Source organism: Candoia aspera, chromosome 3 (genome assembly GCF_035149785.1).
Source record: "Candoia aspera isolate rCanAsp1 chromosome 3, rCanAsp1.hap2, whole genome shotgun sequence".
Taxonomy (NCBI): Eukaryota; Metazoa; Chordata; class Lepidosauria; order Squamata; family Boidae; genus Candoia; species Candoia aspera.
The window spans coordinates 110,809,358-110,829,729 of record NC_086155.1 but is presented as its reverse complement, the minus strand read 5'-3'; the positions used below and the strand labels follow the sequence as shown (position 1 = coordinate 110,829,729).

The window sequence follows — 20,372 nt, the reverse complement described above, 5'->3', positions numbered from 1 at the left end:
AAAAGTACAATAAAGAATCAAACATGTAACCCAAAACAAGCCAGGATTTGTAAGCGTTGCTAAAAACAATGTAAATCTTATGCTAAATTTGAGACAAGAAAATAAAAGGGGGGTAAGGTATCAGTGTTTAAGAAAGATCATGAAATATTGACAAGGTATTTTCTCTTTCATTCCTCTGATGTGTTCAACATAGGCTGGACTGCCACCTCCTGAGGATTATTTAATTTGCACTGATCAGGGAATTGGATTTGATGGCCTAAATAACCCTTTTTGATTCTTTGATTCTATTCTAGAGAATGCAGAACTACTTGCTCCTATTTTGCCTCTGTCCTCTTCCACTAGTTGTTGTTCAACCTGAGACAAGGAAAACAAATGGTGTAAGGAAGATCATGCAGCCCAGTATAAGCAAGACGTTGATTAAAGCTATATATGAACTATGAATGAGTTCATGTCTCTGGGGCCATATAAATTAAACCCCAATATGAAGGAATTTGTGGATGTTATTTCGAAGTCCTTATATGTAATTTCTTACAAATCTTGGAGAATATACAGTACAAAGTTTACTCATGCTCAGAGTTCTTACATTCTGCTAGTATGATATAACAGGGCTCATGTAAATGTAGAAGCAGGGATAATAAAAACTCTGTAGGGAAATATGGCAACAATGGGATCATCCTCTGCTATGCATTTTATAGTGGGGCAAATCAATATCAAAATGAAGGTCAAAACTAATGCTAATGTAAGGGAGGAAGGAATTGTATTTAAGCTTTTAATAATGGTAGCCAAAAAGTAGTCCCAAGTACAGCACTGGGGAGGTGGTTCTTCCCAAAAATAGAATTCAGGCTAGAATTATTGCAAAAGTAGGGAGAGTCCATTGTCAAGAGAACAGCTGAAGGTTTAGAATAATCATCTGAATCTCTCATATCAAAATAAATAAATAAATAAAGTCAGAGGTCCGATATTTAGAGCATTGTACATTTAGATATGGAAAATAAAACAACCTATAAAACCATCCATAATTCTCTTTGGGAAATCTAATCCCTACATAACTTGAAGAATGATACTTTTCAATACTATTTGCTCATTCTTATATATTCCCCAAACATTCCTGAAATGGTATTCATTTTATGAAACTTCATCCACTGTCTATTTCTTAGCTACACATCCCATATATGAAAGTTAAATAGAAGGCAAAAGCACCAAATTTTTTGGGGGTGGGGGTGGACTTTAAATTTTGGAGCTTTCTATAGGACCATCTTTGCTCTTAAAGCTGTTGGTACAGGATGAAAAAGCAAAGCTTGGAACTACAGTTAATTGTTTATTTTCTTTCTCCAAGATTCCCAAAACAGGGAATTTCATAGAACAATCATATAGAAAGTGAAATAGGCTGAAAGCACATCTTCGGAGATCTTATGAGCTAAAATTCGTAACTACTTTCATTTTCTTCTTTAGATATGATTGTCACATTAAATAGAGTTGGGACCAATCAATGGCCCTAACAAGTTCTCAAAAAATGCAAGAGAAGGTAAACTCCGATTAACTTGTTTTCATTATCTAAACTAAAACCATATATTCCTTCTCAAATATGAGGAGATAAAATACCTTCCCTAGCTACATTTAAGATGGGAAAAATATTTTGGGAAGTTTCCCACTATTCAAATGGTAGCCCTTCAATAATGTCTACCCTTGCAAAACCTTATCTGGATTTTTTGCCCCTATTACAAAGTAATGCTTTTGTTCCATAGGTGTTCCCCTGCTCTGAATGCCCTTTTCTCCCACCCATGTCACAGCCCAGCAGAGGCTTGAGACATACTGGGTCTTTTTACCCATATTTAATAACAGATCATATCATTTTACAGTGCTGATAGTGAGCTGGATTGCACCTAAGTTTCTGAACATCTTCTGAATCATTTCCATCCCAAATATAATTATTTCTACCCCCTCCCAAAAAAAAAAATTGAGAAAACATGCTGTGTGCAGACATTCTTTTGAACTGTCCATTAAGTTTGTATAAAAAGCAGAGTTAGAGATGGTATATGAAAACAAAAGCATTTCTTAAATACTTAGGGTGTTGCCAGTTATTTACCTTGGATTTCACCCACAGCTTGGTAAAACTCCTACAATACAATTACTCGAAACACACTGAAAAACATGCAAAAAGTCTTAATTTCATTAATCCAAATAATTAGCCCCAGAAAAGAAGATGATTGGATGAAGGTCCTGATTTCAAAATTCAGCACTATGGATAGTTCCTTGTGAGTAGAGCAGCTCTTTCTATATGGGTGAAATTAAACTGACAGTATTGTCTTTTTGTAAACATTCTCTTCATTCCAATGAGCAGATTGATCATTTTGATTATCATTTAAAATGCATAGCTATAATGTGGAAATATGCCATCCCTTCCTGTCCTATCCCAACAGAAAGCAAGCAACATAATAGGAGTCCATGAATGTCTTGTAAGAACAGTCTTTATAATCACACTTAATTGGTTGGGAAGCAGCATTAGCCACAGGCACTGGAAATCATATTCATGTTCATTGTATTTCAAGGTTAGGATAGAAACCTCCTTCTTCATGAGAATGCCCCTGAAGTGTGGAATAACATTTCTTCTTTCAAAGTCCAGATATTCAGCTATCCTACAGTGGCACATAATTGGCCATTGCCATGTAACACTATATTGAAGAAGCCCTCTTCCCACTTGCAGTTACAAAAGGCAGGTGAACCTGAAAGGTCTTCTTTGGCTCAGATATACATACTAGGGTGGCAAAAGTCCTCATTTGTTCATTTAAATGCATCTTCTATTTGGGTGGTATCACTACCAAAGGCAGACCTCTCTTAGGCCTCCACATGAGGACCTGGGCATCATTGGCATTGGGTTTCACTAGTGCATTTGGTGGGATGGGTTCCATACGGCTCAAAATCTTAGGCTGCTCCTGTTGAGTTCTCCCCACCAGGCGGGCTCGCTTGCCCAAGAGCTGCATGGGATCAACTTCAATGTCCACTCTCATCCTCCATTTTATAGTCTGCAAGATTATTTTTTCCTTAGTGGTCATATTCATAGCCACTAACCATGTAGTAAAACTTTGGTCCCGTTTGATCCTAGTCAATAGTGGCACATTGCTATCACTCACAGGGACAGCCCATGTCACACTAGGATAGAAATTGTCATTCATACTGACTGAAAACCTGGAAACTTTATTGGTGGGGCCAATCAGGGTAACTGTTTCCGTGGTGTTCCCATACCAGGGGTAGCTCACTCCGTCAGAGTCACTGATGGCTTTTACACGTCCTTCTCTCAAGTCTGGAAGTTCCCAGCTTGACCTAGAAAGAGCAAAAGAGAAACATACACTAAGAAAGATGAAGCAGCAGTTACCAAACAATCCCTGTAAATCCTTGCTTTTCATAAAATGATCACAACAAAATTATAACTTGCTAATTTTTTATTCAGATACTTTAAAAGATGAAAAAAGAGAGCAGAGAAAAAATAGTTCAAAACTTCAGGCCTTTCAAGAAAAATACAAAAACCATGCTGGATTTATACCAAAGGCCAACCTAATTCATGCTAGAAACAAAGAAGCAGATGAGTGTAATATTTCCACTCCACACTAAATACAACAAGCATTGAGAAGTTTATAATATGAAAAGTAATATATAGCTATCAAAGCTAGGATTCATTAACAGCTTTGTCATCTGTGATAAATTCACAATTTAATTCAATCAGTTCAATTGCCTTTTAAAGCCTTTCAGATTAGTGGCATCACTCTTTATTCCTTTTGTTTTCCTGAATTTTCTAACATGCTACTTTATTGGAAGTCTCTGGATTTAATATTATGAATGAGGAAGGAAATTATCTCCCTATCACTGTCTTGACACTACACATAATACTATACACCTCTGTGGTAGCACCTCTATTTTCCCATCTTCTTAATACAGAAGCTCCTAAATATATAGTTTTTCCTTAAAGGAATGGCTCCAGCTTCATGATAGCTTTGACCACCTTCTGTATCTTCCCCAGCTCTGCAGTATCACATCACAGGCATTATGATATGACTTTCCTTTTCCTCTTATACCTTTTCTAATGATCCCCACCATGAATTTGCCCTTTCACAGTTACTGCACAGCTATTTATAATGTTTTTATTGAACTACTCTTTTCTTTTTCAAATAATTTTATTAAGAGTTATACATGAAAAGAATAAAAGCCAATACAAACTACAAAAAATACAAACAGAAAAATACAAAACAAAAAAAGGGGGGGAGGGAGAAAAAAGAGGGAGGGAGGGAGGGAGAAAAAAAGAGAAAAAAGAACAAAGAACAAACTTCCTCCTTCATTTCAGCAAGTAGGCACAGTTTCAATAGCTTATTGCCATCTCTAAATACAACATAATCTCTCTTCACCCTATAACTCATCTCTTCACATAAAAAAAAAATCCAAATGCTTCATCAATTGTTCTTTGTCAGTAAAAGTCCAGTAAGGGCAACCAGATATAACTATTTTCCTCTTTTAGCCTTGGTCGAACAAGCCAACCTTCCTTGAGTTTTTAAAAATATTCTTTAACCCCTTCAAAGACAGCCCCAGAGTAGTTTGCTGGTGTTTCAAGGCAAAAATATTTCAAAACTTTAAGAGATTTCTTTTGTGTATCCAGTAAGTAGAGTTTATCCTTTCACTTGTCACTTCTAATAGTCCTTCAAAATCTTAATAGAGCTCTTTTGCATATCCAGTAAGAAAAAATTATCCAAATCAGTTTCCTGGTTTGATATCTGTACATCTCCTTTAGGGAATATGTCATCCATCAGATCCATTTGTGTTACATTTAAGTTCCCCTTCAACATATTTCATAGACATCCATTCCATCCTTGTTCTATAACTTCATTACAACACACCCTGTCCTCCTTATCTAGCAATTGATCCATTCTATCAAGAAGCTTGGTAGAGAGATACTCAAAAACTTGCAGTATAGATTTCTGCTCCATATTCTTCATATCCTCTAGCTCCCTCTTCAAGGTCTCCTTATCATGAAAAAGCCAAAACAATCGCCATTTTCTCATGAGAAAACATCTTCTAATTAATTCAAAGTTGTAATTTCAAATCCCTCTGGCCTCTTAATCCATTAACTTTCCAAAATCCATATACTGAGCCCCCTTTTGCTGCATAGTCCAAAAAATTTATTGTTTTCAAAGCTTTTAAAATAAAATTTACACCATTGTCCTCTGAGGAGAAAACTTACCCGATGAATACAGCAAGATGAATCAACCTTGCTGATCTGGAGAGTCCTAATCTCTCCAGTAAACAAACAACAACAACAACAACAAGTCCAGAAAAGCAATTAAGAAATGAGGCTTGGTTGAGCTTAGTGTCCATAAAGGCTACTTTGGAAGCATGAGCTTGATGAAATCCCAGCCGTTCCACTTACAAGCTGACCGCAAAACAGTAGTTTCCATGGTCTACTCACAAGGAGTTGCTGTCTGGAATCATGTTGCTGTCTTGGAATTATGGCCCAAAAGTTCAAATAAAAACATCCAAGCCTGGCTACATTTTGCAAAAACCTTAATCAAATCTAACAAAAGCACGTGGGAAAATGTGTTATGCTCTAATAAGACCAAGGTTGAAGTTTTTGGCCATAATTCCAAAAAGTATGTTTGGCGCAAAGACAACACTGCGCATCACCAGAAGTACCCCATATGCACAATGAAGCCTGGTGGTGGCAGCATTATGCTTTGGGGCTGCTTTTCTTCAGCTGGAACTGGGGCTTTAGTCAAGGTGGAGGGAATTATGAACAGTTCCAAATATCAGTCAATTCTGGCACAAAACCTTCAGGCCTCTGCTAAAATTCTGAAGATGAAGAGGAATTTCACCTTTCAACACGACGACCCAAAGCATACCTCCAAATCAACAAAAGAATGGCTTCACCAGAAGAAGTTCAAAGTTTTGGAATGGCCCAGCCAGAGCCCAGACCTGAATCCAATTGCAAATCTGTGGGGTGACCTGAAGAGGGCTGTGCCCAGGAGATGCCCTCGCAATCTGACAGATGTAGACCGCTTCTGCAAGGAAGAGTGGGCAAAGATTCCCAAGGCAAAATGTGCCATGCTAGACACCTACCCCAAAAGACTGAATGCTGTCAGAAAATCAAAAGGTTGCTTCAACGAAGTATTAGTTTAAGGGTGTGCACACTTATGCAACCATGTTATTCTAGTGGGGGTTTTTTTGCCCTAAAAGATTTCAGTTTGCTTTTCAATTGAATTGTACAGCTTGTATGTTATATTAAAGGTGGAAAAAATTCTGAAGTGATTTATCTTGGTCTGATTTTTTTACCTCTCAAAAACCTGGCATTTTAACAGGGGTGTGTAGACTTCTTATATCCACTGTATCTTCACTCTTTGCACCAGGTAGCCATACTATCATATTATCCAATCACATACTTTCCCCCCAATATTTCTAATGAATAAATAACCAACTTATTGTTTGTTCTCTTTTCCTCAGAGAGACACCCTTCTTCCTTGCCACTGTAGGAGAGCTGTGTTAGTCTATGATAGCAAAAAGAAGTCTAGTAGCACCTCATCAGTCAAGCCACTCTGTGCGCTTGATGAAGTGAGCAGCAGCTTACGAAAGCTTAAGCCTTTTAATAAACTTGTAAGTTGGAAAAGATGCTATCAGATCCCTCCTGATTTTGCCTCTTCCTTGAAACTTTCATTCTCCTTGACAGATGGGGGCTTTCACCCTGATGTTGGGATTACCACTGTCACATTCCTTTGATGCCTTGTGCACAAGCCTCTCTCAAAGTTATCTATTATGGGCTCTATTGAATTAACAATTTTTCTGATTGCCAGAAGCTCATTATACTAAGCACACACCCACAACTTTTGGTTTACCAAGATATTCATGCCAAGTATTGTCTCTACTGCTTCCTATCTTGCTTACTATTCCAAACCTTGGCCAGGTTTATTTGGAAAGTTATAAAAGTTCAGGGAGCAAGGACAGGCTGATTGCTTTGGTCTTCTGGCCCACTTGCTTAACTCTCACAGGTACTTAGTCTTCTGTTCTTTGTCACCTAGAGCTGTGACACCATCCGCTCATGCATGTGAAGCTTGGCTCTCTCATAAGCTTGTTTGTTCTTATATTCCTGGCTAGTTTCCCTCAACTAAATTAGATTTGGAAACCCTTCTTTAAAACAACAATAATAAGGCTATGAATTAATAAGCTGTAATAGATTGTATTAAAGGGGTTTTTAGGCATATGGACCTGATGGGGTTGAAGATTTTGAACAGGGAATAAATCATGGGTGATTTAAAGGAATGATGATAAACTGCAGCATCTAATAGAATTGTTTTTGCAGCAGCAACTTGGAAAAAGCAGAAGCAATGTCTATCATCTAGGACATCTATCATCTCTGCTACTGCTTCAGTTTCTCCACAGCTGCTTCTGCTGTTCTCTCTCCTGTCCTCAGCTTGTCTTCTAAACAGCCCTAACAAGAAACAACCCTTGGAAACTCTGGGACTTAAGGTGCCCACTTAACCCAGCTGGAACTTTAATTCAATGAATTAGGCTTCTTTGAAAAAGAGGCCTCTGGAGACCTTGAAGCCTTAAGAAACTGAGCACATCCGACTGTGCCTTGCCAGCCTCCTCTACCACCTCCCATTGTTGGTGGTTCAGAGATACATCTTCAGAGACTGTGAAGATGTTGGGGGAAGGGGCATGCTCCTCACAGGAATATAGTGAGTTGAGCCTTCTGCTCCAGACCAACATTATATCCTGTAGCCTTAGCAGCTTCACTTATCTTTGACAGATGCCTGGCAGAAGAAAAAGGGAATAGGAAGGCATAAGGAAAACAAGAGAATGTCAGCTGTATTTCTTAATTTGTGATCTAAATATGCTGCTCAGGGAGAGTAAGATTACCCAGAGCAGATGGTCCTGCTGTTCTTTTTCACAGGACAGCAGGTCTGATGACTTGGGGTTGGGAGAATGCCTACTGGGCAAACATTTTGCATTTTGTGGGGGCAAGGGCAGTGTTTTGAAGAAGTGTTGGGACTTCTTTTTTTAATTATAATATGCCTAGGGGCTTAGGTGCATTTCATACCTAAAAGTTTCCAGCAATCAAGGTAAGAAAGGACATTGAGCTGCCAGCTCCCCCCCAGACATGTTGGCCACATGCAGCCCTGGGACTAGAGTTACAAGTATTATTCAGCAATTCTTAGGATCAGCAATTCTTAGGATCCAGTGCAACTGTGCCCAAAACTCAAGATAACTTTAATATCTTAATATGAATCACCATTAATCCTCAATGGTTTATTGCTTATTGTTCTATTGTGAAAGCAAATAAATGCAGTTTAAAGAACATGAAAAAAATAAAACAATTGTTAGCCAAACCTTTGTAGAGAAAGGAATATTCGATTCCTCTGGTTGCATTAATGCCCAGCTTCGTAACAAATGAGACAATAAAAAATCAAGTCCTAAGGCCAGCAGGTCCTTTAAGGGCCCCTCCACATGCCCATCTGTATAGGACAATTTTGTGAGGCTTCTGTTGTACAGATGATTAACTACTCAGTTGTGGAGCAGGCAGGAATGCTGTGAAACACTTCAGTAGGGTTAACTCCTGAGCTACAGGATAGGTGACTTCCCATTTGCAAGACCTTTTGCTTCATCCTGCCTCCAGCTAGTTAACTCTCCCACTACTGAAAAGAAGATGCCATGGTGCCTTGTCACTGTTTCATTGGGCTTAAATTGAGCAGAGGTCTGCATTTTTTTTCCTCACTGGAAAAATAAATGTAGTAAGGCAAAGATATGGGTAAGGGCAGAGTGATGGAGGGAGGAAGTCCAGGTATGTATGAAGTGAGGATGGCAAGAGAGAGAATACTCATTGGCAGTTCAAAAGTGTTTCTGATGTTTTGGGGGTGAAATTGTTATCTCTGTGAAAATGCCCTAAGTCAGTAACGCTAAAGAGTCAAAAAATAGTGTGAGGGGAATTTAATGTGGCAACTGGGGAATGCATAGACTCCTTGACTGAACTAATGCAACTGTGGGAGAAGGATATACAGAATGAAAAAATGAACCACAGCAATGTATAAAAATACGTTAGAAGAAGCCTTGAAATTTGTTTTTGCATCTACCAGAAAAAAATCTTTGCTGATCAAAACTGAGAAGTAATCTTATCCATCCATCATATCTATATGATGTAAGTAGCAATTACACTGGTAATTGTGAAAAACTGGAAACACATCAGTTCTTTAACTCTAACAATGTAATACCAGAAATTATGCTGGTATTTGCTGTGTGAATTTAGCTTTGTTCCCCCAAACGCAAGAGAAAATACCACTACCTTCTTATGATTATATACCTAATTGTCTACTAATCCTATGATTTTGTAACAAACTTTTGGTGCTCTAACGCCAATCCTCACACTGCCAAGTACTCCAGAAAGAAATTAAAACATCTTTCACAAGTTTAAGTTTTGCAGGTATTTCTGGAACTAATGGTAATCTGATTACATATATACTGTATATATGGAGGATATAATGTATGCCTGATTATCTTCGTGTTAACCTACAAGGCCATGTTCTTTATAGGGATGTCAATAAAGGCCAGTTAGATAAATCATTAGGAAAAAATACCCATTAGGAAGCATGGTTGTCAATTCAGAGGGCAATTTAATGTTAAATTTAAAAACCACAAAAAGCCTTGGTTACATTTTGGAGCAAAGTTTTCCCAGATAATTGATTCCCATAAATGACAAGAAATAAGTTTTTTTCTAAGAAAATATATGGTTAATGCTTCTACAAGGTCTATCATGCCAACTCAGTCTTTACAATCACAAGGACAAAGATAATTTTATTTTATATTTTGTGGAATCAGGGTTTTTCTAAATACTTATTTGTTTGTTTAAATTTATATCACTGCTGATGATAAATATAAATATATTATTTATATTTATCATCAGCAGAGAAAAAAATATTTTTCTCTGCTGATGATAATGTGTTCTAGTGTTTATATAAACTAATACTGGGTTTGGTCATTATTATGGTGGGTGTTGAAATAATTTTAGCAGGATATACTTTTTAAAAGGCAAAGAAATTAAAATATATTTCAATATTGGCTAAGGGAATTTTCATCCTTTACTACTACAACGATATACACACATGCATGTATATCACTGATGTACATGTACCAAGATACATACATGTGTTTTAAGATCAAGGCTAAATGGGTTTTCAGACAGAAGTATATGTTATTGGATTCCTAGACAGATGTTAACATGCATACTATCCACAATTAATAAGCTTGCTGTGAAAAATTGTAATGTATAAAGCTGACTGAACCATTGGAAGGAATTCTTGGTAAAGCTCATCTCAATAACATTGTTTTTACAGAGATATCTTAAGAAGTTCTGAAATAAAGTGCTATAGAAATATCAACTATTACTGTTAAGAACAGAGAAGGTTCTGGGTCCATGGGGGAATATTGTATGGTTGTCTCAAAATTCCAAACAACCTGAGTACACAAAAATGAAGTCCTTGGCAAGATTAAATGATGTGCTAAGGGAGGAACATACTTGTTGCCACTTTCATACTTTTAAGGGGAATATGCAAGCTGGTAATTCTGGCAATGAGAGCACTCAGTCCAGGATTCATTCTTTGGGGAAGAAGGAAAAAGGGAGGTCAGTACCATGATGATAGATCAGTCACCTGCTTGACTGCTTTAAATTAGCACTACAATGGAGCCATGTTCCTGTTGCTGCAGATGTTGAAACATCAAAGAGGAGAGCAACATATTAACATACATAAGCAACAGAGGGTCAAGCCACTTTTTCATGAATCTTCCATATTTATGAAAGGGAGCTCTTTACTGATACAGTATTTCTATGGTTTTTGATGATTTTATTCACGGATCAGTTGTGCCTTTTGTTATTTGGCACATAAAACATAAGGAAAAATACAGAGGAGCAGCCTTCTATAATTTCATTCACTCCCTCAACAAGTGGTGGTGAAGAAAGCTTATTGCAGATGGTGCACAGAAAGCCCTGCTACTCAATCCACAAACCCCAGTGATGGCTGAAGCTGTGAATGGCAGGTAGGAAGAACGCCTGGAAGAATGCCTCCTCCACCACACCCATTAGCCAGGCAAAAAGCAGCAGGCAGCCAAGGGCACAGGTGCCCAAAGGAAGTCTGCTGTCTGCCACATAAAGGACTCCAGTCTTCCCTCTGACCTGGGGGAAGCAGCCATCTTTGCTGGAGGGCACAGGCATTATTTGTGCAGGCAGGAGTCTGCAGATGTCCTCAGCGAGGAGACTATTTGCCTAAATGAAGGGCATCTGCTATCGCCAAGGCCATGCTCTCTCCCCCGGGAGCACCTGCTTTTTGGTTGCGAATCGGTTACTATGGAGACAAATGGTACCCTCTGAATGACTCTCGTCGCTGGGGGCGGACTGGCAACCGTAGCGAAGGCGTCGCCCTTTGCTCGCTCCCGTGGCTGCTCTGCTCTCCCCCCGCCCCACTTACATGCCCAGGTTGCTGTAGGTGTTGTAGAACTCCATGTGGTTGCAGGCCTGGATCCAACCCACCACCCAGGTGTGACGGCGCGGGATAGGCGGCATGAGGACGCGAGCTGCGGCGCGGAAATAGGGCGTTCGGTAGCGCAGCACGATGGGCGATGTCTCCTCGATGGCGGTGGCGCCCGGCTCGATGGAGGCCGACACGTCGTACACCACGATGTTCTCCCTGCGCACCCGCGCCTTGCACGCCACGCTCTGCAGGCAGCCCATAGCCAGACGGGGCCTGCCCCCTAGCCTCCCCAGCCGGGGCCCCGCATCCGGCCGGCCTCAGGATCAGCCAGCGCCCGAGCACCGCTCCGGCTCGGGATCATTTCAGCATCCGGAGGCTAGCACATCAAGTCCTAGCACATCAAGTCCCGGACGAGAGGCGCCAATGCAAAGCACGCCTAGCTGTCGGAGGACTCTACCTGTTCCTAGGCCGGGGCCACGCGGCTACCCCCGTCTTGCGCTCTCCCACCTTCCTCGTAGCTTCTGTATGAGCAGTGCAGGCTGGGGCAGCGCCGGGGGAATTGCGGGCCCGCGCGCGTGTCTGGAAGGGAAGGGGCTGGCTCACCCACCAAGTCCCTAGCAGCAGGGTGGGTCCGGGGACACGTGCCGGGGAGAGAATGACGTGAAGGGCAGGCGAAAAAAGGTGTGGAAATAGGGTCTCCCCGGCAAACGTAATGTAGCAGACAGGAAATCTGCTGGCTAACTCACACCTCGGGTTGCTAACAGCCTTGTTTCGCGTCGCGGCAGTAGCGAGTTTTGCACGGATAGCGCATTAACGGATTAGCGGGAAGCATATTTTTCTTTATGAAGGATACACTGGTTGTTGTTGTTTTTTGCAAATAATGATTTTAAAGCGTGCAGATTTAAATTAGGACGCACAGTTAAACCTAAACTGCATCCATCGTGCCTGAAAAATGGCCAGAAGGGGTAGTCTTGACGCTTCTCCTTTCTTCCATGGGATCCTGGTTTTCTGAGGCAATTTGCCAGCGGTTAATCAGTGCTCCCCACTCAGCAGGTCATCAGGAACAGCTGATGTCAAATTCAGATACCCTACACAATTTCTGGACTTATACCTTAGACATAAGGATGATATTAACAGTGCTACTGGTCATTTTTTTTATTTTTTTAGTACTTTTCTTACACACAGTTGTGATACCATCAGATTCCCCTCCATCAACAGCTGGTATCAAAAGGGTAGGAAAGTATAAACTAGGTTGATATTACCTTTACAAATAAAAAAGGCAAAAATAGCCATATTGGTCATAAAAAGGAAAAAAATTAAAAAAATCATTTTAAGACAACATGCTAGCTAGTTTAACAAACTCTTCTTAAGGCAACATGATTTTTAAAACTTAAGAAAAAAAGGAAGAAGGGTGATGGTATTCAGGATGTTACATCTATGGAATGTGAAAATGAGTACAGTAAGTGGGTTTTATACCAAAGAGAGAGAGATTATCATTTCTAAGGGATATGACCACCAATAATATCATCATAAGAGCCAGTTTGGTGAAGGTGCTGGGCTAGAAACCAGGAGCCTGTGAGTTCTAGACTTCCCTTGGGCATGAAAGCCACTGGGTGATTTTGGGCCAGTCTCTCTCAGCCCAACCCATCTCACAGGGTTGTTGTGGCGGGGAAAATAGGAGACAGGAGTATTACATATGTTTGCCGGCATCAGTTGACTAAATATAAATATAAATATAAAGCAGGATAAAAATATAATAAGATGATTCTGCTCTAAGTATACAGAATTAGATCCAGCTTCATTAGTTTGACTTTTCTATTTTTCACTTCCTGAGAAGCATCTTGTGTTTTGTCTAAAGATAGGAACAGGCTTGACTTGGCTAGATTGTATATTTCCAAAAATGGTGGCCTGGAGCATGGAGGGCCTTTTTGCTTGTTTCTTCATCCCCAAAACTTGATTGCAACATAGCACCACTTGAATTCACATCTGAAGATTATTGTCATTTCTCTTTCTCTTGAACCACTAATCACTGTAAAGGAGAGTCATGAGACCTTTTCCCCATTCATTAATGGTGGGGAAACATTTGTACATGTTGGAAAGGTTGAGGTTTGCCATCAATTATTATGAGAGAAGGAAGAACTCAAGACACAACCTTTTCAATCTACTTTGGCACAAACTAAGCCTGAAGAAAATTATAAGATGGCGATCGAGAGCAAACGCCAGCCGCTGCTTTAGGTGGGAGTCGCTTTCCTTTTCGTGTTCTGATTCTGCACCCCCACCCCCCATGCCTCCCCTCACCCACCTTGGACAGACTGGGGTGTGTAGAACTCCCGGAATGGAGTGGATGGGAGCGGTGGCAGTAGACCGGGCGGCGTAGTGTGGTGAGCTCAGTTAGGCCCTGACAGGACAGCGGGCCCCAGAGGACTGTGCCGGCAGCATGGCAGTGGACCGGGTGTCATGAGTGCCGTTGAGCTAAAGTCATCAGCGCAATGGCACTCATGACAATGACAAGGAAATAGGTGAAGGGGTACAAGTTAAGTAGCCATCAACCTACAACGACTAACGGCCAACAAACAATAGCCAAAGGAATCACGGAGCCACCCAAACCATCAGCGGCAATACAACGGGGATCGCCCAGCTGAAAGCAATCAGCAGAAGAATGGAAACCTGATGATGGGCGATCCCGGAAACCCTCACCCACCGGCAGGGCAACGCATGGGACAAAGGGGGGTGACGTGACCGTGAGCGAGGGGGCGCTGACCGGCGCGGGGTATTTAAACCCCGCACCGGCGCGCTCCTGTCACTCTCAGCTTTTTTCTACCAACGCTGTACCTGCCCTGCAATAAACCAGAGCCTGATTCGCAAACCAGTGTCTGATTGTTATTCAGGGGGAGGCAGCGCATGACATAAAGCTGAGAGTCATAAACTCAGCCTCGCCGAGCCCCACCGGACGACAACGAGCCGCGGGAGGAGTAGACGGCGAGAAGACCAGCAAGATGAGGCCGGAACGGCGCGGGCAAGGAGGGCGAGCCGCGCGGCAAGAGACAGAGGAGGACCGACCAAGGCCAGAGGCACCGCGGACTCCCGGAGCCATGGACGCCCACCCAACCCGACCCGAGCCTCAGCTCCAACCCCAAGGGGAGATGGCGACGGAGGCAACCCGACCGCGGGAGGGAGCAGCACGACTTCCGAAACCAGCGGAGGACCCCGCGCCCCACATCGCACCCCAGCAACGGGCGTGGAGCGACAGCCCCACGGCGCTCGACACGGAGGAGGACGACGGAGACACCCATCAGACGGCGGAGGAAGCGGACCCGCGGCAGAGGGACGATGAACCCCGCCGGCAACCCACCCCCGAGGACGCGCCAACGGAACCGGCCCCAGCGGCGGCGCGGGCTGTGGACGAGGAGGCACGAGCTGAACTCGCGGCCATGCGGGCTCAGCTGACGGAACTCCGGACCATGCTCCAGGCGCTTATGCCCCCCGCGCCACCCAACGACGTCCCCGCACAAGCCCACACCCCGAGCGAAGCATCGAACCCACACGGGCCAGCGGAGGGCCAGCAGACGGCACAGGCGGCCGACACCACACCCCGAGAAGCGAGAGGCGGGGCCGCACAAAACGCCCGGGCCCCAAAGGACTTTCCCATCTTCTTCGATGGGACCCCCACAAAACTCTCGTTTTTTGTGACCAACGCTAGGGAGTTCATGGGGAGGCACGGACACTCCTATGACTCCGAGGCCGACAAGATCGCCGCCGTGGCGATCAAACTCCAAGACAGGGCGGCGGACTGGTACGTCCAACTGTACGAGTCCAGCTCCCCCGCCCTCGCCACCTTCCCTGCTTTCATCAAAGAGATGAAAGACTACTTCGAAGACCCCCTAGCCAAAGTGCGGGCGAAAAGCGCACTCCAAAGACTTAAACAGGGCACCCGCACGGTCCCTGACTACGCCCTGGAGTTCAAAGCCCTCGCGGGGAAGGTCAGCGACTGGTCCGAGACCACCCTGCTGGAAATCTTCAAAAGGGGGCTCAACCGCGACGTTCTCCAATGGGCCCTCTACCGCGACGACCCAGAAACGTTACACGGGTGGATCCACCTCGCGGGGAAAGCCGAACACGCGCACCGCACCTTCCTCATGACAACCACGGACGACACAAACGATGCCGGGAAAAAGGTACCCGCACCACACGGGGGGATGGCCGGCCCCATATACCCTAAAAAGAAGTTCAACCGGGAGCCCTGCGGGAGGTGTGGCAAATTAGGGCACAAGACGGCGGATTGCTTCGCCAACCGACCGCCGACCAGCGCGCCCAAGCCCACCCCGAAAATTAGCCCCAAACCACCCAACCCGGGGCCGCCGCCTCACCGCCGAATGACCGTGGCCACAGCGACACCGAAAGAGAGCTGGGACGCTTACTGGGGGGGAAGAGGACAATACCGACCCCGACCAGCCGGCGGGAAATGCTCCCCGCCTGCTCTGAGACGCGTGGCGAGGCAGGCGGTGGGACAGCAACGCGGACCACCTCAACGAAACGACAAAAGCTCCGTAATATTGGCAGCAATTCAACTCTCCACCGGAAACGGAGCCACCACGGCCGCGGCACTAGTGGACTCGGGGTGCTCAAAAAACCTCATCCACCCCGACCTAGTCGCCAAACTCGACCTCCGCTGCTTCCCCCTCCCCACGCCGCTGGCATTCCACCAGCTGGACGGCTCTACAGCGGGAGGGAAACCAGCCACGCTACAAACCGAGCCGGTCACCCTGCAAATGGGCACTCACACTGAGCGCACATCGTTCGTAGTCACGCACATCGGACGGCCCATTGCAGTCCTGGGGATGCCATGGCTCGCGAAAAACAACCCGCGGATCAACTGGGCGACCCGTACCTTCACATTCGGCGACGGCGAGTATCGAGCACCAGTTCCAGCCGGCAAAAGCAACCCCACGGTAGGACGAGCGGAGGCGACCACACAAGACAACGCCGCTAACCCAGCAGACCTACCAGAACAATACGCCGACTTCTCCGAGGTCTTCGGAGAGGCAGAGGCTGACCAACTACCCCCCCACCGCAAGACGGATTGCCGGATCGACCTACTGCCCGACGTCCCCTTACCTCGACCAAAAATCTATTCGATGACCCCGAAGGAGATGGCAACCCTCCGGGAGTTCATCGATAAAAACCTAGACAGGGGATTCATAGAGCCAGCATGCTCACCGGTCGGAGCCCCCGTCTTATTCCGGGAGAAGAAAGACGGGACCCTACGGCTCTGTACCGACTACCGGGGCCTAAACGCGGCTTCCCTGTCCAACAAATATCCCTTACCCCTGGTGAAGGACATGCTCGCCCACCTGTCCACGGGCAAAGTCTTTTCCAAATTGGACCTTCGCGAGGCGTACTATCGCATCCGAATCAGGGAGGGGGACGAATGGAAGACGGCGTTTAACTGCCCCCTAGGCGCTTTCCAGTACAAGGTACTGCCCTTCGGACTCGCGGGGGCCCCTGGGGTGTTCATGCAGCTCATCAATGAGGTACTGCATGAACATCTGTTTAAAGGGGTCCTGGTCTACATCGACGACGTCCTTATTTACACAAAAACACACGAGGAACACGTAACCTTAGTCAGGCAAGTCCTCGACAAGCTCAGAAGGGCGCAGCTCTATGCGAAGCCTACAAAGTGCGAGTTTCACAAAGAGCGCCTAGACTATTTGGGGTATCGAATCTCCGGGGACGGCATCGAAATGGACCCCGCAAAAGTCGAAGCGGTGCTAAACTGGGAGCGGCCCCGCAACAGACGGCAACTACAGAGCTTCCTGGGATTCGCGAATTTCTACAGGTCATTCGCCCGGGGGTTCGCTGAGATAGCCCTCCCCTTAACGGACCTCCTCAAAACCAAGGGGTGGGGGACACCCGACGCGCCAAGAACCCAGGCACAGTGCTGAATTGGACTCCCGCGTGCCAGACCGCATTCGACAAGCTGAAAGCGCTGTTCACTACGGAGCCAATCCTCGCGCACCCGGACCCAGAACGGCCGTTCGTGGTCCAAGCCGACGCCTCAGACTTCTCCCTGGGAGCCATCCTACTACAGAAAGACTCCACGGGGCTCCTGAAACCATGCGCCTACCTGTCAAGGAAGTTCTCCGAGACAGAGAGGCGATGGCACGTCTGGGAGAAAGAAGCCTTCGCGGTGAAATCGGCACTAGAGACATGGCGACACCTACTCGAGGGAGCCACCCAACCATTCGAGGTCTGGACGGACCACCGGAACCTCGAGGCCCTACGAACGCCTAGACGCCTTAGCCCAAAACAGGTCCGATGGGCCCAATTCTTCAGCCGCTTTGATTTCCAGCTGAAGTTCATGCCGGGCAAGAAGAACTTCCTGGCCGACGCCCTCTCCCGACTGCCCCAAGACGAAGAGCCCGCCCCAGACACCATTGGGACGGTCCTATCCGCCTCGCAACTGGGGATGGCCGTGACCACCCGAAGCGGCGCACGGAGGCAGCTCGACGCTACGGCGCAGCCGACGGCGGGACAACCGGCGACGGAAAGAAGCCAACCGCAACTACCAGGGGGAATGCGCACGGACCTCGCCGCCGCCCTCAAAACCGACCCCTGGTTCCTGGCGAACCCCGACAAGGTAACGATGGCGCAAGACCTGGCATGGGGGGAAGGCAGAATCTACGTCCCGGACTCGCAGCGCCAGGCGATCTTGCATAGGTCACACGACGCCAAGCAAGCGGGACACTTTGGGTTCCTCAAGACCCTACACCTAACACGGCGCCAATTCTGGTGGCCCGCGCTCAGGCGAGACTAAAAACCTACGTGGCGTCCTGCCCAACGTGCGCTAGGGCCAAACGGGCACCAGGCAAACCCGCGGGGCTATTGCAACGGGTGGCAGAACCCTCCCGCCCATGGGAGGAAATCTCTATGGATTTTATAGTGGACCTCCCACCCAGCCAGAAGAAAACGGCCATTTGGGTGGTGAAGGACTACTTCTCAAAGCAGGCCCACTTCATCCCCTGCACGTCGGTCCCATCCTCACAACAACTAGCCAAACTCTTCCTCATCCACGTGTACAGGCTACACGGATGTCCCGCACGTGTGGTGACCGACAGGGGCACACAGTTCACCTCCAAATTCTGGCGGGCCTTCCTGAAGCTGACGGGGACCCAACAGGCCCTATCTACGGCTTGGCATCCGCAGACGGACGGAGCCACTGAGGTTCTTAATGCCACCTTAGAGCAATTTATACGATCATATACGAACTACCACCAAGACGACTGGGCTGAACTGCTCCCGTTCGCCGAAGTCGCATACAACAACGCCGTCCACACGAGCACGGGGAAAACTCCGTTCGAAGTAGTCTCGGGGCGCGACTTCGTCCCCATACCGGAGCTACCTCAACCCCCGGAACCACAGGTGGACGCCAGCGACTGGGGACGGAAGATCGCGGAAGCATGGCCAGTAATCACGGCGGCGCTAAAGGAGGCACAGGCTGCTTACAAAGAGCAGGCCGACAAGCACCGGCGCCAACAACCGACGTTCCAGGCGGGGGATATGGCCTATCTATCCACCAAGTTCCTAAAGTCAACCCAACCCTCGAAAAAACTGGGGCCTAAGTACATCGGGCCGTTCCGAGTCACGCAAATAGTGAACCCGGTAGCAATACGCCTGGACCTGCCACACAACCTCCGGAGGCTCCACCCGGTGTTCCACACCAGCCTCCTAAAACCGGCAACCACCTCCCGATGGCACCCAAGCACGCCACAGCCCGCACCACTTATGATCGACGGGCAACACCACTTCGAGATAAGGGACATCCTCGACTCCCGCAAGCAACGAGGAACTCTACACTATCTGGTCAGGTGGAAACACTTCCCCCACCCGGAATGGGTGGCGGCGCACAACGTTAATGCGCCTGACCTGACCAGAGCATTTCACCGGGCATACCCCGACAAACCGCAACCAAGGTCAGCAAAACCAAACCCCCCCCCCGCAGGCCTCCCCCCGCCTCCCGTGCCCCAAGGGAAAGGGCCCCCCCCAAGCCCGCGACTTGGGTGGACCTTCCCCCCCCCGGGACTCACTCCCCCCGCCCCGGGCCCACGGGGTGGTGACAAACGATCGCCAGCACCCTCCCCCCGCCCCCTGGCCGCGGGGGAGTGGCAAGCAAGTCAACAGGGCAACCTGGGGGCAACGCCCAGGAGACACAACAAAGGCGACGCACTCTAAATAAGAAAAGAAGGGCCCTACCTGGAGCTGAGCAGCACCCGACCAGCCACGCCTCTCGCCTCGCCGAACTGAGCCAAACAAACAGGGTGTGGTTGGAGCATGCGCACGCCAGGTTAGAACCCGAGCATGCGCACCATGGACACACCCTGGGAAGGCACGTGGTAGAGGGAGGAGCAAAGGGAGGGGCGACAACTACTCCGGCGGGAACTTTGAAAAAAAAAAAAAAAAAAAAAAAATGGGGCGTTTTGACAGCTCCACGGGGAAAACCCAGAAACCCGAGGGAGAACACTATTCGGAAAGGGGGCAGTATGTCATGAGTGCCGTTGAGCTAAAGTCATCAGCGCAATGGCACTCATGACAATGACAAGGAAATAGGTGAAGGGGTACAAGTTAAGTAGCCATCAACCTACAACGACTAACGGCCAACAAACAATAGCCAAAGGAATCACGGAGCCACCCAAACCATCAGCGGCAATACAACGGGGATCGCCCAGCTGAAAGCAATCAGCAGAAGAATGGAAACCTGATGATGGGCGATCCCGGAAACCCTCACCCACCGGCAGGGCAACGCATGGGACAAAGGGGGGTGACGTGACCGTGAGCGAGGGGGCGCTGACCGGCGCGGGGTATTTAAACCCCGCACCGGCGCGC

General features: G+C 46.6%; 1 protein-coding gene across 1 annotated transcript; it reads right to left on the bottom strand.

The window, feature by feature from the left end:
• Nucleotides 1-2,494: 2,494 nt before the first annotated feature.
• FAM78B (family with sequence similarity 78 member B) lies at nt 2,495-11,840 on the bottom strand. Its single transcript, XM_063298591.1, has 2 exons — nt 11,490-11,840; nt 2,495-3,321 (listed from the first exon to the last, which is right to left on the bottom strand). The coding sequence occupies exons 1-2, from the start codon at nt 11,750-11,752 to the stop codon at nt 2,799-2,801; spliced, it is 786 nt and encodes a 261-aa protein (XP_063154661.1). The 5' UTR covers nt 11,753-11,840; the 3' UTR covers nt 2,495-2,798.
• Between the last annotated feature and the right edge of the window lie 8,532 nt (nt 11,841-20,372).